This window comes from Natrix helvetica (genome assembly GCF_964273705.1).
Source record: "Natrix helvetica genome assembly, chromosome: 1".
NCBI classification, from domain to species: domain Eukaryota; kingdom Metazoa; phylum Chordata; class Lepidosauria; order Squamata; family Natricidae; genus Natrix; species Natrix helvetica.
In genome coordinates, this window is record NC_138548.1 from 132,626,282 (window position 1) to 132,653,710 (window position 27,429).

General features: G+C 41.3%; 1 protein-coding gene across 3 annotated transcripts in view; it reads left to right on the forward strand.

Moving 5' to 3' along the window:
* MRAS (muscle RAS oncogene homolog) overlaps window positions 1-19,439 on the forward strand; it is a 62,580-nt gene extending 43,141 nt beyond the window's left edge. For all 3 annotated transcript variants that reach the window (XM_081946233.1, XM_081946234.1, XM_081946232.1), the window contains exons 3-6: window positions 8,715-8,868; window positions 9,116-9,215; window positions 11,741-11,820; window positions 18,621-19,439. In XM_081946233.1, coding sequence (XP_081802359.1) covers window positions 8,715-8,868; window positions 9,116-9,215; window positions 11,741-11,820; window positions 18,621-18,717 — 431 coding nt within the window. In that variant the 3' untranslated portion in view covers window positions 18,718-19,439. The remainder of the gene's footprint in view (window positions 1-8,714; window positions 8,869-9,115; window positions 9,216-11,740; window positions 11,821-18,620) is intronic.
* The last annotated feature ends 7,990 nt before the right edge of the window (window positions 19,440-27,429 follow it).

Sequence of the window (27,429 nt, forward strand, 5' to 3'; positions counted from 1 at the left end):
AACCACGTTACTAACTTAATGACTGTAGTGATTCATTTAACAGTTGTGGCAAGAAAGGTCATAAAATGAGTAAAATTCACTTAACAACTGTCTTGCATAGCAACAGAAATTTTGGGCTCAATTATGGTTGTAAATTGAGGAATACTGTACTTGAGCCATAAAGGAGAGCAAGATGTTCTGTTTCCCCTCAACCACCAGCTATCCTGTACACTCTTTCTTACATGATACTGGTTCGTAATGGATTGGGGGCATAAGGAAGGATCTTAATATTTTTGGAACATTCAGGCCAGCAATTACACAACTTCAATGGCCAAAACTGATAACTGGGTATAGAAAAGAAATGAGGTGAATAATCTTGGGTCATTTTGTTTGTTTGTTTATTATAATTATATAGCCACCATCTTTCAATCAGTTCTTGGCTATTTCCAACAGAAATTGAATAATGCAGAAACTTTCTCCTTATGATGTTTCTGGAAGCCTACCCACAGAAATATTAAGAAATGCTCTTGTGCTGGTTCTGGGGATACAAGATGATACAAAGAGATGAAGAATGTTCCTTTACTTGCAATATTATTTTATGGCAGTGCGTCAGTTCTAGCCAATAGCCAGGGATGAATGGCAGATAAGAGTTTCCTTTTCATTAGAACTGCTTTCTGACAGTTACAGCCATTTTACCTCCAGGAGTTATTTTCATTCTTTCTCCCTTGGAATCAGTGTGTCCAGTTGCTGGTGGCTTTATATATATATTTAGTGGATTTGCATATTCGGTGCCAATCTAAGAATGACAGTTGCTTGACCAGTTAGTTTCATTTCAGCATCATCAAATACTATCCTCCCCCCCCCCCCACACACACACAAATCTTTAATTTTCCAAAACTTATTAACAGGTAGCTGTGAAGAAAGGAAGACAATATTTGAGCCCTTAAGGCAAAGTGAATGGCTTTAATACAAACAGAGTTAAAAATAAATAAAACAGCTTTTTCAACTGAGAAGACTTATTAACCTTGGAGAGAAGAGTCCATTTTTTAACCTTTTTTTTCAATAAATGCTAAAGCTTAACTGTAGAGTATATGTTCATTATCTATTTTATAACTTGGATATTACAGATATAGATCTAAAATGCCAACAAAAACAATGGCTTAAGGCTAGGTGCTACTTTAGGAAACCACATTTATGAAAGATATGTTCAAGTAGTCCTCAGTTAATGACAGCAATTGGACTGAAACTCCATTAAGTAACCCAGCTGTAAAATGAAAAATTATGTGACTGCGCCAAGTTACGATGGAAATTTTGGTGACCTCAGTTGCAAGCCATTAAGCATGCAATGTGCAGTTATTCACTATATCATCACATGACCACAACTTGCAATTTACTGCCCACTTCCAAAAAGCAAAATCACTGGGGAAGCTGGCGGGAAGTCACAAGTCATGCTCATGGCAAGCTTTCCTTTTTAAGCAGGCATGCTTTGTTCAGTCCTTTCTTGCACTGAAATGTAACCTCATGGAATCCAATTAGATCAGGAAAAAATATATTTCCCAAGCTTCGTCCCATGCTCAGTGGCCTGAAATGCTTGGAAACTTTCTGGCGCTCAAGAGGAGAAATAGGAAAGGGGCAACCTGAGCAAGTTTAGTCCCCACCTCCTTCTCAAACTCTCAGGCACTGGTTTTCTCTTTGGGAAGAGGGACAAATCCAGAAGCTTTTGCTTGCACCATTGAAACCATGTATCAGGCAAACAAGCAGGCTAGAAATCAGTCATTCCAGGTGTAAGAGCTTATATTTGCTGGGCTGTTTGTTTCATGGCTTCAGAAGTTACAGGGCTGTCACACCATGTGATGCTGCTGCTGCTTTTCCTGGGGGCATTAGAGTGGCTGCAGGTCTCTTGGTACACAGCCTGGGTGAGCATGGTGTACACCAAGCCAGACGCCAACTGCATAGTGGAGACAGCACTGAAAACAGACACTATGGGAACAGCTTACCTGAGAACAACTCACAAGGCCCAGTAGGTAATCCTTGTGGTGGAACAGCTCCCCGTTTAGAAGGCTGCAACCCAAAGGTGGAATACAAGTTCCCCAGAGGCTCTTTGGCAGGAAAAGCAGCAGGAGTAACTTGTGACTTCCTGCCAGCTTTCCCATTGACTTCTCCTGTGGGAAGTTGGCAGTGAAGGTTGCAAATGATTGCCATAAAGGACTGAGGGACACTGCAACCATCACAATTTCAAGTTAGTTGCCAAATGCCCAAATTGTGATCATGGAGATACTATGTTGGCCACCACTTCAAAGACTGGTTGTAAGTCCCCTTCACTGTTATATGATTGCTAAATGAGGGGTCACTAAGCCAGGACTGCTTGCATTGTCTCCTTCCATCCGGCATGTTGAGAGCTAGCCACAGGAGAGTAGAAATGAGATACTTGTATTCTTGTTTGTTCAGAAGCAATGTCCATTTTCTTCAGCGGCAAGCAACTGTATTTCAAGTTTTAGCTTAAAATCTCCCCACAAGGATTATTAGCCATTGCTCGCAAAGTTTTGTTGCATTATTACTTCATTTTAAAAAGCATATTTTTTTCAGCTGTCTGCTTTTGCATAAAGAGCCAAAGCAGCTTGAGAGTGAATTGAGCAAGTGTCAATGGCGATTTTGAAAAGTACAGGAAGTCTTCCATGTATGAACACAATTGAGCTTGAAATTTATGTTGCTAAGTGAGGCATTTGTTAAGTGAGTTTTACCCCAGTTTACAACCTTCCTTGCCACGGCTGTTAAGTGAATCATTGCAGTTAACTTAGTAACACAGTTGTTTGGCAGATCTGGATTTCCCGTTGACATTGCTTGTCAGAAGATCTCAAAAGTTGATCACAGGAGCTAAGAACTGCAACCCTCATAAAATGAACCAATTGCCAAGTATCTGAATTTTGATCATGTGATCATGGGGATGCTACATTGGTCGTGAGTATGAAAAATGGTCACAAGTCACTTGTTTCAATGCCATTGTAAGTTTGAACGGTCACTAAATGAACTGTTATAACTTGAGGACTACCAATATTCAGTCTTGCATGGTTGGCTAAGGTTCTTATTGTTTCCTTTAAATAATAAGGGTATTTTTTTTTAGTAAGCATTATTTTCAGTTACCATTATGTTACAGGACATTTTAAAGATTATCACCGGATGGTTATGAAAAGTAACTATCCTTTTTTTTAAAAAAAAAGTAGAACACGGAATGGAACAAATATCAAAGCAAGATTAAAGTGGGATAGCTATAAGCCTACGTCAGAAAACGCCAGTGTTACCTCAGGCCTAATATTCATGAAGCAATATGGAATGCAGTGAATTTGAATTTGTACCCCAGGAGTTGGAGTAAGCATAACCAATGCTGAAGAAAACTCTTGTTCAAGATCCAGGCCAGGAGAACTCACTCTGGTTTTATAGTTTGAACTTCATTCAGCTGAGCTTCGCTGCTCAATTCAAAAGCCTTTGGCAGGAGAGTATCCCAGCAATAGGAGTGTTCTTAACCCGTTGCCTTTTGGATTGGCTGATGCTGATCTTGAGCCAGTCATTAAGTGTTTCTCTCTCTCCTTGAATCCCGACTTTTACTTTGGTAGAAGGACAGATGTTCTTTCCACCCTTCAAAACAGAGGGTGGTTTCTCTCTTTGTATTTCTTTCCCAAATCAGCCTTTAAAGCTACAAGGAGCTCCTTCAGGACTTCTTAACCCCGTTTGTTTCCTATGAAGGGAAGATTGCAGCATATTTATTTACACAAACAAATGTCATGCCAGAATATGCTATAAGTATATATAATATATGTATATTAATACAATATTATAGTATATAACAGGGGGAGGAAGGGAGGGAGAGAGAGAGAGAAGGAGAGCTATGAGCATAATTGAGCCCAAAATTTATGTTGCTAAGTGAAACATTTGTTGAATGAGCTTTGCCCCATGTTACAACCTTTCGTGTTGCAATTTGTAAGTAAATCATTGCAGCTGTTAGTAGCACAGTTGTTAAGTGAATCTGGCTTGTCCCGTGGACTTTGCTTGTCAGAAGAGAGGGATAAGGCCAGAGTCACCCTGCTGGCTTCATGCTAAGGCAGGTCTGGAGTTCACAATCTCCCACTTTCTAGCTCAGCTCCAAACGTGGTACACAGATGATTTACTTTCTGGAAACAAATACTGTGGGGATAAGACACCCCTGGGGGCGGGGGGGGGGGGTGTTCTGTTAAGATACAGCCTGTTGTGCCTTAAAAGGACTTCTACTGTATTGCCGTAAAATGGCTTCTACTGTACAGTGCAGTGGAGTTGCCATGGTAATGGCTTCCCAGTACTTCACAAAGGGCCTCCCTCTGGTAAGGGGAAAAAATCCAACATTAGAAATTACATTTGGTCCAGACATTTTCCCCCTATAAATAAATATCTGAGCAATGGCGGGTTATTGGCTAGTACACAATATTGATGGAATGACATAATTATACCCATCATTGTACAACACTGTATTAGGAGCATGCTATTGTTTGCTAAGCAAAGCACATGAGAAGGAGGAGAACTTTTTCTTTCTGATATTGCTCTTTCTGGAAGTAAAGAAAGGAATGGGCCCTGTGTTATGAGTCACGTAATTCTGGGGTACCTACCTTAGTGGTTGACTCTTTCTACCTATAGTTGCCATCTGTGAGTGCACAAGTGACATAAGATACATGAAAGTTACAGATGTTGCAGCTGCTGCACTTTCTTCCTTTCTGTCACTGTTGTGCGGCTGAATTGCGTCTTTCTAGATGTAGGAATGATTCTGCTGCTTTTATCATCGGGAGCAATCTTCAAGCAGCCATAACATCTGATTCCCAGGAGCACCATAATGGCTACACTGCTATGTAGTTGAGTGATGTCAGAAGAGAATAATTGCAGCTTTTTGTGGTAGCGGCACTGCCACTGCTGGTTTTTGTTACTTCCCACTATTCCCAGTAAGAGGATATTCAGTGGTTTTAGATGCAGTATACAGAAATGTTGGCAGAGGGGAGAATAGTAATTAACTTTCAAAACCAGAGGTGTGTCCTTGCCACAGTTTTTGATCAGGGTGATTTTGGATATCCAGTGGAGAAGGAGAATTTTTTTCTGTAAATGCTTTGAGACATTCCTGTCTTTATTTGTCACGTCCTTAAACAAAGTCCTACTCTTGCAGACAAAACTCGGCAAAGTATTAGGGACTAGTCTTCATTCAGATTAAAAACTGCCCTTAATCTGTCCTATTTTAGACTGCAAGTGGTGAGTCATTTATTTGAAACCACAAGTCACATCATACATTTCAGTGATGAGACGAGATTTGGACTAGCCCTTTCTAAGCAGTCATCCTCATATAGCCATGATTCGATGTAAGACACTATCCAGAATGGTCAATGTTCCATGGGATCATGTGGCTTTGTTTATTCCCCTTCCATTCAATTGTGTCCAATTCTCAGAGACAGCCTGGACAAGTCCCTACAGCTTTCCTGGTAAGATTTTCAGAAATGGTTTGCCATGGCCACCTTCTTCCTAGGGCTAAGACTAGCCCAGGTTCAATCAGCAGGCTCTGTGCCTAAGGTGGGACTAGATCTCACAGTCTCTTCGTTTCTAGTCTGATGCCTTAACCACTACACCAAAGTGGCTCTCAAGGCTTAACCTCCTGTTAAGCAGGTCTTAACAGAGGTAGTCTTTGATTTAACAACAGAGGTAGGTTCCCATTGGTTCGGACCAGTTGGGCTGAGTAGGTAGTAACTCGGCCTGCTACACCCCCAAACCGGCTCTATCAGCGACGGTGTCACCTTGATTTTGGTTTCTGTGCATGCCAGTGGTGGGTTCCGGATCCCGGTGCAACCGGTACGGTGTAACGGGGCCAAGCATCCACCACATAAACATGTGCAGCTTGCGCAGACACGCATGCAGCATGTGCATGCATACTTACCACCCGTGACACTCCAGCTGTTCGGGGAAGTGTCGCACAGGCGGCGTATGCACGTGCGCAGAAGCCCCAAACAATTCAAATTCCGGTAAGGAGCGTGGGCGGGCAGGTGGCCTCTCCAGAGCACTGTACCAGAACGGTACCTGGTGCTCCTGGCAGGCACCCGTACACCCGTACCAGGGCATACTCACCATTGGTGCATGCACAGAACAATCGTCTTTGCAAAAATGTACTTTTTTCCCCTTTTCTAATGTGCGCATGCACAGACCTTTTAAGTGCAATTGCACACACGTGCACTCCGAACCGGAAGTAATGTCAACAGCAACCCACCCCTGCTGAACAACCATTCATTTAGTGACCAAAATTACAACAGCACTGAAAAAAGTGACTTATGACTGTTTTTCACACTTATAACCATTGCAGCATTCCCATGATCACCTAATCAAAATTCAGACATTTGGCAACTGGCATATATTTATGGTGGTTGCAGTGTCCCAGGGTTCCGTGAGCACATTTTGCAACCTTCTGACAAGCAAAGTCAATGGAGAAGCCATAGTCACTTAATAACCATGTTACTTAACTAACAACGGCTGCAATTCACTTAACAACTCTGGCAAGAAAGGTTGTAAAATGGGGCAAAACTCACTTAACAATTGCCTGAATCTAGCCACAAAAATCTTGGGCTCAATTGTGGTCGTAGGTCGAGGGCTACCTATACTAAAAGAAAAAATAATAATAACCGTACCACCAATATCTCTGCTTGCTAGGACACAATACAGAATGTCTCTTTTTCTGAGATCTTTCTTTTCTTAATGGCCTTAAAATAATTATTTAGCAATGGCTGGGAGGCTGAGCTTCCCCCATCAGGCAGTGAAAAATAATCCCCTTATAATACAAGAGAAAGGCTCTTTCTGTGAAGAAAAGTACAAACCTAAAAAGGCCATTATTACACAGCAGGCTTTTATCTGACCACATGGAAACTACAAAACAGGACAGAGATTAAGGCTAAGGACAGCCTCCTTTAGGCCAGATTGCTGGCTAGGAATGTTTGAACAAGCAACCCAAATGCATCTGGAGTCACCAAACCCAAACCACTTGCAGTCTGAATCACCACATTATATGTGCTCACATCTGAAATGCTCATTCTTCTGATGAGCATTTGAAGGAGGGGTGGGAGAAAACATTGCATGAATGATTTAAGGGCATTGCATCAATCCACTTAGTGCATACCTATACACACTAAACACCTGAGGCAAGGGGGAGTCCTGCTCCCAAGACACTCTTTTGGAAAGTTTACTACTACTTTACTAATCTCGTGTAAAACCTCCTTCATGTTGAACTTGGCTCCTGGCCGCAAGGCCCCATCTATGCCATTTACTAGGCAGCAGAATAGAAATGATTTGCCCTTGCCTTGTTATGGGATTATTACTTCATTTTTTTATTTGCTTTGTTATGGGACCATATAGCAATAGCAATAGCACTTAGACTTATATACCCCTTCACAGTGCTTTACAGCCCTCTCTAAGCGGTTTAGACAGTCGGCTAATATGGCCCCTACAATCTGGGTCCTCATTTTACCCACCTCAGAAGGATGGAAGGCTGAGTCAATCTTGAGCCTGGTGAGATTTGAACTGCCAAATTGCAGTCAGCAGAAGTAGCCTGCAGTAGTGCACTCTTAACCACTGCGCCACCATGGCTCAGTAGGCTAATCCAGCTGGTTACCATTTGCTAAGACAAAAGAGACCTAAAGTCCATCTACCATTGTTTTTAGATTGCTCTTTGCATGTATCTTCCTCCAAATGTGAGCAGTAGGGAGAGAGCTAGAATAATAATAATAATAATAAATTTAATTTGTTAGCCGCTCCCTCTCCACAAGAGACTCGGGGTGGCGTACAATAAAAGCACATATATATATACAAATACACATACACATACACGCATACACATACACGTACACAGAGGAGGTAACAGTCATTAAATACATACAATAATAGTAATAAAATTAGCAATTAAAATACCCCAATTTAGAAATTACGAATTTAAAAAGACTGTCAGGAGGAATGGGATGAAACTACGGTTGAGCCAGGCCAGATAATTGAAAAAGGTGGGTCTTGAGCTTTACACGGAAGGAACGGAGATCGGAAGTAATCCTAATGTCGGGGGGAGGTCATTCCAAAGGGCTGGGCCCATCACAGAGAAGGCACTACTCCTGGGTGTCGCCCCCGGACACTGTTTAGTGGACGGCACCCGGAGAAGTCCCTCTCTGTGCGAGCGGATTGGTCGTAGGGATGTGTGGGGCAGGATGCGATCCCGCAGGTAGCTAGGTCCTGTGCCATGGAGCGCTTTGAAGATCGTAATCAAAACCTTGAAACGCACCCGATAGACCACAGGAAGCCAGTGCAGCTCGCGCAGGAGAGGTGTTACATGGGAGTATCTAGAACTCCCCATAATCACCCGCGCGGCCGCATTCTGGACCAACTGTAGTCTCCGAGTGCATCTCAAGGGAAGCCCCATGTAGAGAGCATTGCAGTAGTCTAGGCGAGACGTCACCAGCGCATGGGTGACTGTGCGTAAGGCATCCCGGTCCAATAGGGGGCGCAATTGGCGCACCAGGCGGACCTGGTGGAACGCCCCCCTAGCCACGGCTGTTACATGCCCATCTCCTTTTACATATTTACTATCTACATAGTGGCGCATCTTTGGATGTAACAGGTCTGATATGGTTTGGAGAAGTGACTTAAGTGGGTAAGTGATTTCTTTCAATCATTTTCTTTTTTTCCCCTCTCTCTCTTCTCACTAGTCCTGGACACTGCTGGTCAAGAAGAATTCAGTGCAATGAGAGAGCAGTACATGAGGACGGGAGATGGCTTTCTTATAGTCTATTCGGTCACAGATAAAGCCAGCTTTGAACATGTGGATAGGTTCCATCAACTCATTCTCCGGGTTAAGGATAGGTAGGTGCCCTCCAGTCTCTAGATCAAAAAAATTCAGTATGGCCAGTCCATGGATTCAACTGGCAGTCAATCTATAGAAAACTAGAGGTGTAAAATGTTGTTGAGGTATATTACCTACTACACTGGATGATATTATTTGAGCGAACATCAGCTATTGTTTTATGGAAGGATTTAAAATTGATAAATCCTCTACCCACTGCAAAGATAGATTGTATTGATATTTCTCATTTTTCTTTTTGTCTTGCAGAGAATCTTTTCCAATGATTTTAGTGTCCAACAAAGTTGATCTAATGCATTTGAGAAAAATCACCCAAGACCAAGGGAAGGAGATGGCAGCCAAGCACAACGTATGTCCTCTTGGTTTCTTCCCATCCTGTTCTGTGGCTGTGACTTGGAAATGGTCCAAAGGTGTTCACAAAAAAAAAAGAGTCAGGATGGCGACCACCAGATTGGCAAATCACTTAAATCACAGGTTACAGCTGTCATCTTGACTTTTTTCACAATACCCTGCATATAGTATCCCTCATGTGGTCCCTGGCTCAAACTGTCCCCAGGACACCCTTTTAGAATAAAATTGTTCTCAGAGCTGCTCAATTGGGGGATGCCATCAGTGGAATTAGAAAACAAATTATGAGGTGGATTTGGGATAAGCAAGTTGGTGGTGGCCGAATTAAGGCAGACAGAGTAAGTGACTTTTTTTTCCCCTTTTCATAATTGTAAATTCGTTTTACTTCCACTGCAAAGAAAAATTGCTCAGGGGTTGCATGCCAGGGAGAACTACTGAGGATATTCTGGGTCCTAATCTCCTTTGACACCCCTCTCCCACTACTCCCTTTAGCCAGAGGTGGATTTAGAATCCAGAAAATCTTCAGCTCCATGCTAATACTCTGTAGGAGGATTGTTTGATGTCATGTCTGTCAACCCCATAAAGAAAATGATCAGAGACCAGTGGAGAAGGAGTAGGATTTGATGTTGGATTCTCCATCTAATATCAAATGTCTTACTTGGCTCTTTTACTATATCCCTCAGTCCTCTGATCCCTGGGATCACACGATGATGCTAAATTCCGTTGCTCACCTAGAATCGTTTATGTATTATTCTTACCAAAAAATCCTGTTCATTTTTCAAATTAAGTTGCAAATATTTGTTTAAAAAAAACTAGTCAACAATGCATTTAATGTCATTGTTTAGATGACATTTTGAGTATGTCAAATCTATTAGAAAAGCACAGCAACACTTAGATATACTGCACTGGTTTACGAAAACCCCTCAGACATTCGTATACTGAGTTCATTAGTTAAAAAGCAAAATGTGAATCGACTATCTATGTTGGGTGATTGAAATACTTCCCACTCACGTTTGAAGCTAGCTTGACAACGCGGCAAGTTTTCTGTGCACAGTTATTATGGAGAAAGTCTGAGATTTATTAGACTCCAAAGAACCGTTTGAAGGGAGGGGAAGGTGGGCGACATTTCAATCAGACAGAAAGGCTCCATTTTAACAGTACCGTCTCTTAGCATTTGCTATCTTAGTGCCAACACGCGGGCTCGTAAAACCTCATTTGGAATACCATATATAGTTATGCCTGTCCCTTCTTCAACCCCTCCACCAATCGTAAGAAAAAAAACTGAGCAGATACAGTACACAAAAGTATCCTTATAAATGGCCAGCCGAAAGAATCGTACTTAAAATGAGGCATTTCAGTTTGGAAAACACTATTGAGAGCATATGCACACTGCATCCTTAAACTGGTGCCTTTTTGTAAGGAGACAGGCTAAACAGTTTAAGAAAATCCTCTCTGGATACTTTGTCAGAGGCTAGCAAGAAATTCAGTCTGGACTGGAAGCTAGCAATGGGCTCCCATTGGTTAATTCTACTGCAGCAATGCCTTCTCTTTTTCTGTTCCAGGAAAGTAATGGCTAGCTACTTTCCTTTCTGTGGGCTTTTTTTTTTTTTACTGGAAATATATACTTTTCTTTGTTTATGCTTGTAAATACACTGACCTGCTCATACACAAATATACCGTATGTTTGCAAAATTAAATAGACCCATTCACATCCAAGCTTAAAGTATCAGAAGCTTAGTTTTAACATTAAAAAGTGCCGTTTTGCATTTTCCCAAGAAAGTTTGCTATAGGGTGCAAGTCTTTCACAGTGACCGAGTGGTTATTATACTTGTTTGACATGTGGAATTGATATGTAGAATTCTACAGCTCAGACCCAATAAAAATAGATTTTTAATCACTACTGTTGTTCCACTGAGCAAACTACTTTTCTTACTGTGATCTTTTTTTTTTTTTGGTAAGTACTCCCCCCTCCCTTTTAGAGGGTACACCATTCGGTCATTTTTCTCCCTCCAGACATTTAAAGTAGAAATGGGAAAATTGTACTCCAGCTCTCAGTATTCAAATAGTGCTTATTCCTGTTACTCCAGTTCTCAAATCTGGGTATAAAAAGGCAAGTGGCTAGACATTAGCTGCTTCCCTTCAACTTCTATTTTTGTACTGTAATTTTGGAGGGAAATCCATGAAAGTGAGACTACTATGAAAGCTTGCGATGCAACTGTCACTAAAAACCACTTCTGCTGTATAAGAGTGCATACAAGACTGCAAAGAAACTTTTGAACTATTGTCCATGCTTCTTTCTTTATTAACTTTTCTATAGCAGTGTAAATGATGACCTCTCCGAATAATTTTATTTTTCTACATCCCAGGAATTCATGACTAGGGGAGAAAAAAATATATATCCTAACTTAGCATACAAAACAATTGCTCTTCCTGTTTTAATGGTATTTGGATTTTGCTTTCCCGTATTTCTTATATTCTAAATGCGCATAGTATATATGTAATCATTACCGAGCCTTTGTTTTCCAGATTCCATATATAGAAACTAGTGCTAAGGATCCTCCGCTGAATGTTGACAAAGCCTTCCATGATCTTGTTCGAGTAATCAGGTGAGCCATCCCACTATTAAATCAGTCCACAACTGATTTGGCTTCCACACACATATCATGAATCAAACTTACTTTAGGAAAAAAAAAAGTTTATGAATCATTCACTGAGCATTAGTGTTCCGTCTCAGCCATAGATCCCATTTATTGAAATATTTGTTCATCTATTTTTGGCTTACCAGGAAATCTGTAATGATCGTTAATTTTTAATCCATGTTTATCTTGAACAAATAAAACTTTCAAAGAACGACATCAAAACATGGTTGTCATATTCTATGCCAATATGGTTTTTAAATTTTTTAAAATCTTAATAATTTATGAAAGTTGAACTAAATAATTTATAAATAGTTTAGACATAAGGCAAAACGCTTTTTTGGCGGTGGGGACAGAAACCTCTTTTGATTGAAGGTGAATACATGTGTATCAGGATCATGTTGCAGGATCCAATCTGGATCGGTCACCAGAGCCAGAAGTTCCGTCTTCCGAGCTTTTGGACTCTTATGCTAGAGCTTATCCTCAGGGAATGTCTCTAGCAGAGAGAAGTTTTCTGAAGATGGTCTCCAGCACGAGACTGAAAGTTTGGAAGACAGAACCAATCGATCAAGATTGGACCCTGAAAAACCTCTTTGTCCATGTCTGAATAGGTTGAATCCACAGGCCAAGAAATGTCACGGGCTTGATGTCCTTCCAGACATTAAAAGAAGATATTCCACTGAAAACCAAATAAAATTTGTCCCCTTTTGTGTATGTAAAAAAGAAAAAGAAAATTGGGGGGAACTGATTGACCTGTCACTGTTTCAAGGCCTAGTGCTAAGCCAGGATTTTGAAGCCATGACTTTGAGAATAAGAATTCTTCTGTTAACTCTCATCTGGACTGGATATACAATAATACAATAATACAATACAATAATACAATAGTAGAGTTGGAAGGGACCTTGGAGGTCGTCTAGTCCAACCCCCTGCTTAGGCAGGAAACCCTATACCATTTCAGACAAATAGCTATCCAACATCTTCTTAAACACTTCTAGTGTTGGGGCATTCACAACTTCTGGAGGCAAGCTGTTCCACTGACTAATTGTTCTCACTGTCAGGAAATTTCTCCTCAGCTCTAAGTTGCTTCTCTCCTTGATTAGTTTCCACCCATTGCTTCTTGTTCTACGCTCAGGTGCCTTGGAAAATAGCTTGACTCCCTCTTCTTTGTGGCAACCCCTGAGATATTGGAACAATGCTATCATGTCTCCCCTAGTCCTTCTTTCTCTTAAGCTAAACATACCCAGTTCCTGCAACCGTTCTTCATATGTTTTAGTCTCCAGTCCCCTAATCATCTTTGTTGCTTTTCTCTGCACTCTTTCTAGAGTCTCCACATCTTTTTTACATTGTGGCGACCAGAACTGAATGCAGTATTCCAAGTGTGGCCATTATAAAGTGGTATTAACACTTCACGTGATCTTGATCTTGAATATGAGAACTTCAGGTTCACATTTCTGCCCACACTAAGCCCAACCTACACACACACACACACACACACACACACACACACACACAAGAAGAAATAGTATTACAGATGAATGTGGTGTATAAACCAAGCCTGGGAGAAACTGTGTTTGTTTTCAAAATATTTGATATTTCTAAGAAGCAAGTAGAAGCTCTGAGAAGCAAGCAAACATTCTGAAAAACAAGCAAAACCACCATAGAAAGCCCAGCCAGATTATGAAAGGAGACTGGCAGGGAAACAATTATTTAAAAAAGGAGAGGTGAATGTAAGCACTTCCCCCAAGAGAAGTCTTTTCCCAGGCTTTTAAAAACCTGTTCGTTGGTGACCTTAGCAGTAAAGGCAAAATTGCCTCCCCCCCCCCCCTCATGACAGCCAGCAATTTCATTTGCTAGATCTCAAGCCACCTCTGATGATCAGCTGGCAAAGACCACATATCTTCTGGCAAACATAACCCTTCATTGTGCTAAGCAATTTCGCAGCAACCTCCACCCTGAAATACCAATGGGGCAGGATGCCCCAGCAATCATGCCCTGACCCATTGCTTATATTATATAAAGAAGAAACTAGTTACCTTTTTCCAAAGGATCACTGTACTGCTTTCCAAACGTCATTAATCAAAGAATTTTAGCTGTAATGGGACATCTGGCACTAGATGCTTTGCATTTATACATTCTTATTTAAAAAAAAAAACTGCAGGGGGGGGGGAAACATGCTAATTGTTTGAGCCAGGAAAGTTACAACCCTTGCCTTACAGTTGTGTTCTCAGGAAGCTTTCCTAGAATAGAGGCACTCTGACTGCCAGCGTTAGCTACACAAAATAAGATAGTGTAGCCTTGATTTCTACAGGATACAAGTTTTTCGGTCGTTGCACATTCTTCAGGCTGTTCCTAGTTGGCAGTGAAGGAATGCAAGGGAAGAGAGATTTAGAGGTCAAGAAAGCTTAATAAATGCTGCTCAGTTTAGCCTGATGCTTAATTGTGGTTAAGAAAGGGAAAAAAAAACCAGTATTGCAATTGCATTTTATCATTGTACGGTTTTGTTTTTGTTTAAAAAAAAAATACACAGTAACGTCCCTTCGTGCCTCTTAAACAGCTTTGAGGCGCTTTCTTGCTTCTTATGTTCACCAATTTCAAACAGGACTTGCCCACTGAAGTTAGCAGAGATTCAGGGTAGGGGGAAGGGGTTAGTGAGTTGATGAGAACAGGACAAGTTTACTGTAGTTTCTTTGGTTTGAGGTTGTGGGTAGTCAAGCTGGCAATGAAAACCATCTGCCTGAAACTGGAAAGTACCTCATATGGGCTACAATTGGTTTCATCAAAACTTTTCTAACTTAGTGTCCTTCAGATGGATTCAACAATTTGCAGAATTTTGGGAAAGTTGGAAAAAGCTGCTACAGGTGCTCTTGATCAGCGGTCCCCAGTCTTTTGGGAAACAGGGACCAGTTCCATGGGGAAAGGTTTTTTCATGGACCAGAGTTTTTTCACAAACCAGAGAGGGCATGGATGAGACATCACTTGTTTGTGCGGCCCGATTGTTGGCATGCTCCAGACCGGTGCCAGTCCATAGACCGGGGGTTCAGGACTTCTGCTTTAGATCTTTACTGACCACATGATGTCTTTTAAATCTAAAAATGTAGGTAGTCCTCAACTTACAAGAGTTTGTTTAGTGACCATTAAAAAAATACTGAAAAAGTGACTTATGACCATTTTTCACACTTATGACCATTGCAGCATCCCCATGGTCATGTGATCGAAATTCAGACACATGACAACTAACTCATATTTATGACAGTTACAGTGTCCCAGGATCATGGTGTCACCTTTTGTGACCTTCTGACAAGCAAAGTCAATGGGGAAATCAGAGTCAGTTAACAAACCTGTTGCTAACTTAATGACTGAAGTGATTCACTTAACAACTGTGGCAAGAAAGATCGTAAAATGGGGCAAAATGCACTTAACAAATGTCTCACTTAGCAACAGAGGTTTTGGACTCAATTGAGGTCATAAGTCAAGGTATATTTGTAGTCTAATCAATACCCAAGATGAATTTAAAAGCACTGAAATCTCATGTAGTTTGAAGGTTCTTGAGTAAGAAGATGAAATACTTTGCAATCACATTATAAAGATTTTACAAGACTAGGCATTCATGCATGTAATTCTGAAATTTACTTTCTAATAGTTGCATATATTCCTTTGTGGGCTCTCAAGTTTTCAATGGGTTATTTTTAGCTGCTCAAGCTGAGGATAGATACACTCACAAGTAATGCTGATTCTCTATTATGGGGCTTACTTATTGAACAAACGGCTGCTGGAATTGAGGTTGGTGCTCTTCTGATTACACTGGAACAGTGGGTTCAAAATATATCTTTCTAGCTTAAAATTTAGGTGTTTTAGATAGGTAGAGTACATACACTGCCTGGCTACCCATAAAACTGTAAAAAATAAATACCGTATTTGTTTTTGCATATTTGTTTTTGCAGCAGCTGCTATTTCCAAACTGCAGAAATAAGTTTGTCCATCTGTCCATCCATTCATCCATATTGATTCTGCATAATCTGAAAATGGCATAAGATTCTTGCCTGTGTTTACTTTTCCTTTGGAATATTCAGATCAAAATTTTATTTCATCCTTCCAAAGTTTTTGCTTAAGAAAATTCATGTTTTAGGCTTTAGAATTCATACATAAACTTTGGCTCAAACGAAATAGGACCTTCAGTCACTTGAGACTAAGTAGAATTATGAGATTCATATTGCACTGATTCACATTGTACTAAGCCATGGTTACTTTTATCTTCTTTTAATTTTCTGCATGCCAAAGCTGCCACAATTACTGCTTTAACTTTGAAATCAAAATAGTCAGTTAATTAGCAACAGTAAGGTCCTTGATTCAGCTGGCTTCTCCATTCTCTGTTACTCTGAACAGTTACTCTGTTCCCTCTGTGGGGCACAAGGATGCCATCTGCTTCGTTGTGTGATACTGTGCTTTTATTCTGTTTTCTATCTGATTTTGTGAGCTGCCCAGGCTCGTTTTAGAGTCAGGCGGCGCCTAAATCCAATAAATAAATAATAATAAATAAATAACTCATGTGCAAGCTGTTCAGGATAATAGTTTATTCAACTTCAGAGGCTTTCCGATGCTAAAAACAGAAATCTTAAGGAGAGAGCTTGTGCTTTACCAGCAGAGTCAAGACTCCTGGGGTAAATAGACTATGGGTGTCAAACTCGATTGCATCACATGATGTATCATGTGTCAACCCTGAAACTGGCTGGATGGTGGCCATCTTTCTATTCTACTGGGGGGGGGTGTTTTCAGAGTTTCAGTGCTGACACAGACTGGAGATGAGGGGTAGGGAGAGGAGTGTAGAGATAGCTGGGGTGCTATAGCCAAAATAACATTCTTTCCCCTGGGAACCAAGGTCAGGTGGTTGGGGGATGGAGACTGAGGTCACCCAACAACTGGACAGTATGCTGATTGGACCACGTGACTGATGACGTTGGGGGAATGACAAACGCTTACTTTTAATTAAGGGAAAAACCGGCGGGAACTTTAGAGTCAGTTTTCACCAGCTTTGTGCCAATATGACATACCCAAACAAAATGTTCTTTGAGGAATTTCCAGGTCTCGGAATTCTTTCATTCGTGGGTGTGTTAGTTGGAACCCTGACACCGTGATGCATCATGGCGTTTCTTGCCTTTGCAGAGCTGGGGTGGGCATGGCCTGCACATGATGCATCCTGCCCGTGGGCTGCCAGTTTGACAGGCATGAGATAGACCATTGGACTCCATAGTGGGGAATATATGTAGCTGAGGGTTGAGTTGTTGGTGGGGGAGCAGTTCCTTGCTTCTCTTCCTGCAGATATTTCATTACTAGCCTGGAAATGAAAAGTCTGCAAGAAGAGAAGAAGCTCAGGAACATGAAAAGCCCAAGAGCCTAATGATCTGGCTCTGTAGATGGCAATTCTCAATGTAGCTAATGTCTATTTCTAGCTTAGTGGAATTATTTAGCACCATTAAAGCAAGGCATCCTATTTTGGCCTCAACTGTACTGGGTTCCCTTATTGCACCCACTGCTGTATTTTGAGCATAGTTTGTTGAATAAGCTACAGTTGGAAGGTTCACTCACCCTGCTGTCATATAAACATTTGTTGATAAACCATAGTCTATAGAGATTCTCAGTCATCCAGGTCATGTTTGCCCCAGGAGACAATTGGACTTCCTTGTTTTTTCTCCGAAGATGTTTAGCTTCTCATCCAAGAAGCTTCTTCAGCTCTGGCAGCATAGTGGAGAATGGAAGCTGGTCATTTGCATCCTTTTAGAAGGTCCTTGAAGCACTTGGAGCACTTTATCTACGTCCTCACCTGAGTGGTGCTCCTGGTTCCTGTAGCCTGCAATTTTTCCTTTCTGGAAATCCGTTCCTACTCCCACACCACTCGAAATCTACAATCCCAAATTGTATAGCTAAATGTCTGTTGAGATTCTCAGTCATCCAGGTCATGCCATTGACAAGCCATTGTTAAGACAAAAGTAAACAAAGCACATTTTGGCTCCCCGTGCAAAATCAGTCTAAATCATCAGACTAGCATGATGTGATTAAAACTTTTTTCACTGGAAGAAAAAGGCTCCTGCAAGGAGCGAGGGAGACTGTTCGATTCATTCACCACTTTTGTAACGGAAATCACCCACCGTCACAACTATTGTGTGAGTTCTGTGCCCAGGAATTCTTAGCTCCTGATTCTAGTTCTAGCTATAGCTACAACCAAGAGCTAAGATGTCCTGGGCAGATGTCTAATTCTAGTCAATAATATAATAACGTATAATATATATTTTAGGATACCGGTATATAATATTATACATTATAATGTATTTGGCCACGCTTTAGAAGTTGACATAAATGATTGGATTTCTTTTGAACTTTGTCTCGAGGCTCGTAAATTAATTAGGTCGTCTTCTGGGAACTTCACAGTATTATAATACATAAAAGCCATGGTGGCACAGTGGTTAGAATGCGGTAGTGCAGGCTAACTCACTGCTCACTGCCAAGATTTTGATTCTGACTGGTTTAAGGTTGACTCAGCCTTCCATCCTTCCGAGGTTGGTAAAATGAGGACCCAGATTGTTTGGGGCAATATGCTGACTCTGTAAACCGTTTAGAGAGGGCTGTAAAGCACTGTGAAGCGGTATATAAGTCCTATTGCTATATATAATAATAATAATATGTGTGTAATTCTGGTTCTACAACTAGAGTTCTGCTTCTAACTAGTCCTTCAATCTTAAAAGCAGTACTGATATTTCTTCTATGTTCCCAAACAGGCAACAAGTTCCAGAAAAGAACCAGAAGAAGAAAAAGACCAAATGGCGAGGAGACAGAGCAACCGGTTCCCACAAACTGCATTGTGTGATTTTGTGACTGTCTCTTCCTGTGTTTCTCATTTTTCCCCCATTCCAACTTGAACCAATTGTACAACCTAACTGCAACTTGACTTTTCAAGAAAACAGTTCCTGCCCAAAAGAACTCAAAGGGAAAAGTTCTGGGCGTTCTTGAGATTCAGCCACATGATTATTTGGACAAATGATGCAGAATTGGTTTACCTTAAAAAAAAGAAGAAGAAAAAAAAGAAACAAGTTACTCCAAAGCAGGGGGGAAAAATAATCATCCAAGTTTTATGACTGTCGGCCATCTCAATAATCTTTATTTTAAAATTGGGTGACTAAAAATGTTTCATCTGCAAGCGTTCCCGAGGGGAGCTTACTTCTAAACAGTCATTAATGGCTTTACTTAGTACTGAGCGTGTTGTCAATCAGGGTCAATATTTCCTTTCTTGGCAGAATTTTCTTTTGCACTGGATTCCCCGATATGTCTTCAGAGATGCAAATTGTGTGTGCGTGTGTGTGTGTGTGCGCGCGCCCACGCGCAAAAGAAACGAGTGGGTAACCAGATCTTTATAAAGCAGTGCCAGCAAAAAGGGTGAAGGAACGTGAGGGGTGGGTTTTCAGTCCCCATTTGGGTTGTTCATCCTATGGTGCCAGGTTGTGTTTTGTCAGTAAAAGGCTGCTCGGAAAGAGTGGGAGGGCAGCCATTTTGCTAGTCTGAGAAATATTTAAATTAAATGGTTATTTACAAATAATAAATAGTACTTTTCTTTTGCTTTTGTTATTTTGAAAAGAAACATAGATAAACGTTGATGTATATATAAACTGAACCCATATGATGCCCGGCTATGAATAATATCAGAAAATGTGCTGATTCTGTGCTGGTTGATAACGTTTGGCTTTTTTGTCTAAGCCTCATAATGTAACACCAGTTTTCCCATTATAGTACTTCTAGGTAGCTTGGATTTCTATTTGGAAGCAGAAAATGTCTTCTTCAGTAAAGCAGTTGCTGTTATCATGCCATTAATACATTACATTCCTATATTCGGAAGTTCTTGCCTCTACTTCTAAAACTCAAGGATTACTGTATTTAATGCTCGGAGTTTATATGTATGTGCAATACAACTGCATGTATTTTTCATGTAGGTTCCGTCTGAGTCATCACTTTTTTAAAACGGAAAAGATTCCTTGTTATTATATATTCAGGAAAATATTTCATAAACATACTGTCAGGTAGCGAGTATATATGGAGGATAATGGAATTATGTATATCAATCCATATCAAAAGGCAAATAGCTTTCAGTAGATCTGATTTTTATTTGAGCCTTCAAGTCTTTGTTGATTCCTGACAACTGTCTGAAGAACATCCCTGCAGTTTTCTTGGCAAGGGTTTTTGGAAGCATTTGCCTTTGCCTGCTTCCCAGGGCTGAGAGAGAGTGGCTGGCCCAGGGTCACCCAACTGGCTTCATGTCTAATGTGGGACTAGAACTCATGGCCTCCTAGTTTCCATCCTGGAGCCTTAACCACTACATCAAACTGGCTGAACATGATCAGTGATATTCAAACATGATACACATATTTCTGTGTTCAAAAATGAGAGAGCAGAAGGACCACAATGTGCTTGCAAGCAAAGGAACTAGGAAACGGCCTCCAAAGATTGGCAATCATTGTATCAGATGTTTCAGAGACTTAGTTTTATCCAGGAGACTAAACAGCACCACATTTTAGTCCTTTACCAAATTATAGCACGGTAAGATACCTTAAGTCTTAAGCAGTATAGCATAATTAAGATGTCACGCTGCAACTGGAAAGGTTCAGATTCAGGTCTCCCATTGAATATAATGTTTACTGCATAACCTTGGGCCAGACAAACTTTCTGCCTACTCCCTATCCCTACTAAAGCAATGGGAATTATTGGCATGTATGTTCTATTTCAAACCCAGCCTGCTTCATGCTTTCCAGTCAGTGGTGAAATTCAAAAATTTTACTACTGGTTCTGTGGGCATGGCTTGGTGAGCGTGGCAGGAGAAGGATACTGCAAAATCCCCATTCCCTCTCAACTCTGAGGTCAGCTAGAGATGGTATTTGTCAGTTCTCCAAACTACTCAAAATTTCTGCTACCTGTCAGAATCTGCTGAATGTCACCCCTGCTTCCAGTTATCAGTTGAATTATATCTGCCATACTTCTAGCCTTTGCTAGTGGGAATGATTCTGCAACTCTGACTTTAGACACAAAAAGTTAGTGTTCCTTGTTGAGTCAGGCTGAAGCCCATCTTAATCCAGCATTTGGTGCTTCACAATGGCTTACCAGACACTCCTGAGCTACACGCAAAAGAGGTGAAAACATACCTCTCTTCCACATACTCTTCATCAGGGCTGTCAAACCTGCAGGCTGCGGGATGGATGTGTCACCCGCTGGCCACGCCCTTCCCCAGTTTAGTGAAGGAGGAGAAAGTCCTGATACGTCACGTGATGCGAGTTTGACACCCCTGCTCTACAACAATCATTTGGCAGGTAATTATTACCCAGAGGTAATAGCGAGTCTTCAAAAATCAATAGCCTTGCATAGAATTATCCTACATGAATTGTTTTCGACCTTTTAAAGCCATCCAAATTAGTGGCCATCGCCCTGTTTTATGAGAATGAATAGATGCTGTGTGGAGGCTACTTTAAAACTGCTTGCAAGATACAGCTCTAGGGAGCGAACTGCTGCTCTAATAATTAATGTTGTGTGAATTATACCTATACATATATAGCCTTTGGATAAAGTGCATAATAGCAGAGAGGAAATTCCAAATCCATGCAATGAGAAGATACAAATATAAGCAGAATTCAGAGTAGAGTTGATGGTCCGGAAAGAACAATTGTTTCTATGAACGGCAGCTCTAGGCTTAGCTGAAACTGGATTATGAAGAGAGCTTTCAGTGTACATGTGAAAGAGGTTGACCCATTCCGTGCTGGCTTTTTCTCCTTTACAACAACTGTTCTGCCAGACGAGAGTAATGAATATGCAGCAGTTCATGGGAATAGCCTCTCTGGCACTTAGGACAAGGGCTGATGTGGAAAGAGGGCAGGCAGACCCTCTTTGCATCTCAATAACGGAAGCACCTCTGCTGTTGTCCTGGCCCCAGTAGCTGAGTGGTGGAAACCAGCCAGGAAGTCTGGCACACACTTCTGGTACAAACAGGCTCTTATATGCCCGTTTCTCAATGAAAGCTGGTGCGGGTGTGGGTGTGGGTGTAAAATACAAATGTAAAGCACCGAAACAACTGCAGGAAATTCAGAAGGAGGACTGGTACCCCAACCATTCTCACGCCATTGTGGAGGAGGAAGAAAACACAATGAGGTGATTTGGAGAACCAGAAGCTCCTTTCTTTCTTTTTTTGACCTTCCTGTTCTTGGTGACTTAGATTGAGCTGAATTCCCATCACTTCTATGTGTTCAAGAAGTATAGAATGAGTTTTTCTGCTTCCGTCTTCTCATAATTTCAGCTATTATGATGGGAGTGGGGGAGTGAAAGAAAAGTTCCTTCTCTTTTTTATGTCTGACTGTTCCTTTGATTAAATATAAACCATGTGTGAGGAAATAATGTATAAGAAAAATTATGAAACAAATGGAAAAGGAAGTGGTATGTAGGCTAACTTAAGCTTCTGGAGGAAAGGTGGAGCATCCATTTAGAATAAAATATATTTTCCTGCTGACACAAAACTCAGGATTGAGCAAACCTTGTGTTGTTCCTAAAAAAAAAAGCTTTGCATGTACCGATACGGTGGGCGCTTCTCCCAGTGTGGCCATACCGGGCCGTACCGCCCAAAACCCACCACTGGACCAACTTGCCACATCCAATTCACCGTAGCCAATTTACCACGGCCAATTTGCCATGGGAAGCTTGCCATCTTGTTTTTGCCTTCTGTGCATGCGCAAAGCAATTTTTGTTGCCCTGCAAGTGCACGCCTGCCTAAAGCATCCCTGAGCAAACAGGCACCAGCAGCAGCTGGAACCCACCCCTGTTGCCTCCCTCTCGTTTGTACCAGTTCAGCTCCCCAGATGAAATGCCAATGGTGTCACAATTGACCCCATCAGTAGCCAGAGAGAAAGCAGCTGATTTGGGAAGCCATAAACAGCCATAAAGCAGCCATTTTTAACTATTTTTAATATATTTGGGGTAGAAAAACATTCTTATGGAATCATCAGTCTCAGGGTCTAAACCAGGGGTGTCCAAACTTGGCAACTTTAAGACTTGTGGACTTCAACTCCCAGAATTCCCCAGCCAGCTCTGCTGAATTCTGAGAGTTGAAGTCCACAAGTCTTAAAGTTGCCAAGTTTTGACACCCGTGGTCTAAACAATCTGGGTCTGTGAACTTTGCTCGTGGGCTAAATGGGGAGGGCATATAAGTAGGGTTGTCTCCCATCAGCACTGATGACAAGTTACACAACATCCAGGTAATATGAGGGGCTAATTCCAAGTTATGTATGTTTCAGTGCTTCATCAACCGATAGCTACCATATAGAAAAGTTGTGAAGACAAGCATTAGTATGCATGGAGACACTGCTAAAAATGAATTGGAGCAGGATGTTTTGTTTTGCTTTGTTGTTTACTTGTGAATTTTTTTTAACTTCCATTTTGTCACCAACCTCCACTATTTAATGTTTCCCTTCCAGGTTTTTCTGGGGAGAAATCTGCAGCCATGTAAAGCACAAGAGAGCTATGCCATAAAACCACCGGGGAAACAGATTATTAGCTTGACCTCATGCCATAATAAATCCACTATATGCACAGTCATATCTTCCCCTTGCTGCTAAGTATGCATTCATTTGGATCTTAGAGGATTAGTCACCGGCAATAAATACATAACTTGGCATGCTCACCAAATGCATGAAATGTTAGGCATGCATTAGCTTGGTTTTTTTAAGTCAAGATTACAAAAGAAAGAGGTTTTGTGAATTTAGGGCAGGGATGTATGGACAGAGTTTCAAAAACCTTCTCATTTGCATATGCCAAATAATTATTCTTTTTCTATACATCAAACTGAAATCCAATCTGACATGCTCTTAGCTCTTGGGAAGGAGGACACTTGTGGCAACGTAATTGTCTTTCTCCTGGAAACAGTGATTACAATGATATTAAAAAGGTCAGGTGAGGTAGCTGCCTGCCATTAAAGCCTGTCTATGGGGAGGAGGTGCTCTATCCAGCCAAAGGGCAAGAAGAGATTGATGTGCATTTCTCCCCCCCCCCTTTTTTTTTTTTTCCTTAAGCAAATTTGAGTTCAACCTTTAAAGCACAACCTGTCCTGGGATAAGCCCCCAAGCCCCTATGAAAGAACACACTTCTTGGTGCTCCTTGAGTTTGGTAATTTTCTTGTAGACATTAAGTGTTTCCCTGTTTTATGAAATTAATTAACACTCACCAATACTGACAGGGCATACTGTTAGAATATAAAATGAGAGTAAATCTCCCTCTCTACTAGTACTGATGATGTTGCCTAGTTGGGTAATAAAATATCAGCAAGAAACCAACCAAGCTCAGAGAGCACCAAGGACCCTAATCCACAAATCCACCATCTCAACCCTGATCTACGAATATTATCCTCTATCAGTACTAGTACGATGCTGTATATAAGGTTATCATGGCTTCACTTCTGCCCAGTGGTGGGTTTCAAATTTTTTTAGAACCTCTTCTGTAGGTGTGGCCTGCTTTGTGGGAGTGGTTTGCTGGCCATGTGACTGGGTGGGAGTGGCTTGCAGTCATGTGAATGGGTGGGTGTGGCCAACTTGTAAAATGTGGTGAAACTCACTTAACAACGCTCTTGCTTAGCAACCAAAATGTTGGCTCAGGAATACTGGCATTGAAGTGTGCAAGTCTTAAAGCTGTTAAGTTACAAGACCTTTGCACCCCTAACCCTTTAGAAAAAAAAAACCCAGGGGTGTTCAAACCTGACAGCTTTAAGACTTGTGGACTTCAACTCCCAGAATTCCTCCTCCAGTCATGTTGGCTCAGTAACTCTGGCATTGAAGTGTGCAAGTCTTAAAGCTGCCAAGTTACAAGACCGTTGTACCCCTAACCCTTTAGAAAAAAAACCCAGGGGTGTTCAAACTTGACAGCTTTAAGACTTTAAGGTTTAGATAGGACTCTTAGAGTTAAGCAAGGGTTAAAAGCCTAAAAATTCCTGACGTAGGTGAAGCACGCAGTTCTCCTGCCTCATAGTAGAGGGTGCTCGTTTGGGCGGGGCTTCTTCAGAGGACCCGAGACAAGAGCAGAGTTGAAATCCTCTCTGAAACAGCTGGAAAAGATACATGTGGGTCGGAGGCAGGGGGAGGAATTCAAACTTCATCCTCCTGGTTGCGGGGCTTTGGGCAAACACTGGAGGGAAGGACTCTGGCTCGCTTGTGCTCTTCCCTCCAATCCAACTGTGTGTGTGTGTGTCTGTGTGTGTATTTGAGAGAGGGGGGCGGGAGGGAGAGAGGGAGGAAGGAGGGGAAGGGAGAGGAAAAAGAAAAAGAAAGAATGAAATTTCTTTCACAAAGGAGAAAAACAAATGCTGTCGCTTTAAATCGGAACTGAGCATGCCTGGCTGTGGAATTCTGGGAGTTGAAGTACACAAGTCTAAAAAAATTTGAAACCCATCACTGTGTCAGTGCCTCAAAAGCCATAAACCTCACTGCACATCACTGTCTATAGAAGACCCCTGCTTCTGCCTCATGCATACACATGATGTTGTAATACAAGTATGTTTAGTTGGAATCATATTTTTTTACAGAAGGGAAAAATAACAAATATGATGTGTGGAGCACATACGTATATGCCCAGATGACATGACCTGCCAGCAAATAAGATGGTTTTTCAGAACTAGCACTGCTTGACACATTGGACACTTTTCCATCACTTTCCAGAATCTTCTATGTCTTTCTAATAAGTCTAATAAACTAACTTTCTCCCTAGCAACAGTTTCACAAATAAAATGTGATATCTCAAATCAATCAGCATGCGAGTTAGATTTTATCTAATAAACTTGAAGAGGATCTATTGAAGATATGTCTTTCTATCTATAATCAATATTATATCAACAGTATATGCTACTATATGAGCTGCGGTGGTGCAGTGGTTAGAGTGCAGTACAGCAGGCTACTTCTGCTGACTGCTGGTTCCCTACAATTTGGCAGTTCGAATCTCACCAGGCTCAAGCTTGACTCAGCCTTCCATTCTTCCGAGGTGGTCAAAATGAGGACCCAAATTGTTGGGGGCAATATGCTGACTCTGTAACCTGCTTAGAGAGAGCTGTAAAGCACTGTGAAGCGGTATATAAGTCTAAGTGCTATTGCTATATGGAAGTGAAGACATCCAACTCAAATTTGAAACATAAAGAGGTGGCAGGGCAGAAGTTCTAATCTGGACTGCAAAAATCCAAACAACCACAAGGAGACAGAAAAATCAAATTTTCTGTAAGTCCATGCTGTCATTTGGTTGTCCAGATATTTGCAGTAAAACTAGGTGGGTTATTTTTATTTTTATTTTTTGCAGTAAAATTGACAGGAACCCACTCACTTCGTTTGAGATCAATTTGTTCTACCAAATGAAGGTACACATTTTGGGTGGCTGATTCAGATATTTGCATGCAGTTAAGTACTTCAATGTGGAGTTTTTAATATTCACTTGATTCAAAAGGAAGAGGAAGACAAGGAGGAACATGAGAACCTCATGCTTGAGAATGTTTCAGTTGTTCATGGCCCAATTATAGACAAACTGGACATCATGACTGAGAAACAGTTGGGATCAGAGACAAGCAGAAAGCTAAATGGAAGTCAGAATGGAAACAGAAGGCAGCCCCATAGTTAGGATCAAAGAATAAGACCATAAACAGATCTGCCAGGCATCAGAGAACGGTTACTGGAGCAAGACATCAGTTGCAAGTCTCTTCCTGCCCAAAACAATCCATTGGCCATCAAGAATAGGGAAAGTCAGCCCATGTCTGAGAAGGCACAGGACCTAGTTACTTGCGGGATCGCATCCTGCCTCACACATCCCTGCGGCCAATTCGCTCTCACAGGGAGGGACTTCTCCTGGTGCCGTCCACTAGGCAATGCCAACGGGCGGCGCCAAGGAGTAGGGCCTTCTCTGTGATGGGCCCAACCCTCTAGAATGACCTCCCCCCCGACATTAGAACCACCACCGACTTCCGCTCCTTCCGACAAAAATTGAAGACTCACCTGTTCCGATTGGCTGGCCTGGCATAATTATAACTGTTACCTCCTGGAAGACATATTTCTTAACTGGTATTTTAGGGGAATTGTTTTTAAACTTAATTTTAGGGGATATATTTATGGCTTTTAAAACTATATTTATATTTACTCAGCTGTACAGTTCTTTCTAACCTTCTTTTTAACCTCCTCCATTTCTATCTTCCTATTCCTATTTAACAATTTTTAACTGTTCAATTATTTGGTTATTTACATGTTGTATTTTTTGTATGGACTGTACACCGCCCCGAGTCCCTTTCGGGAGAGGGGGCGGTCTATAAGCGCTCAGTAAATAAATAAATAAATAATAAATAAGTGGTTGCAGGTATACTTCACCAGGTGTCGCAAAAAGCAGCAGTTTCTGCCATGAATACTAGACTCTCTTCATTGAGGTCAAGAAGTGCCCCAGTTTGCTTCAATGAGGCACTTTGCATTGCCTTCACAGTGTCAGCAGGTACTAGTAACAATTGGAAGACACTTCCAATTATTTCAACAATTCTATTTCCTCTTGTAG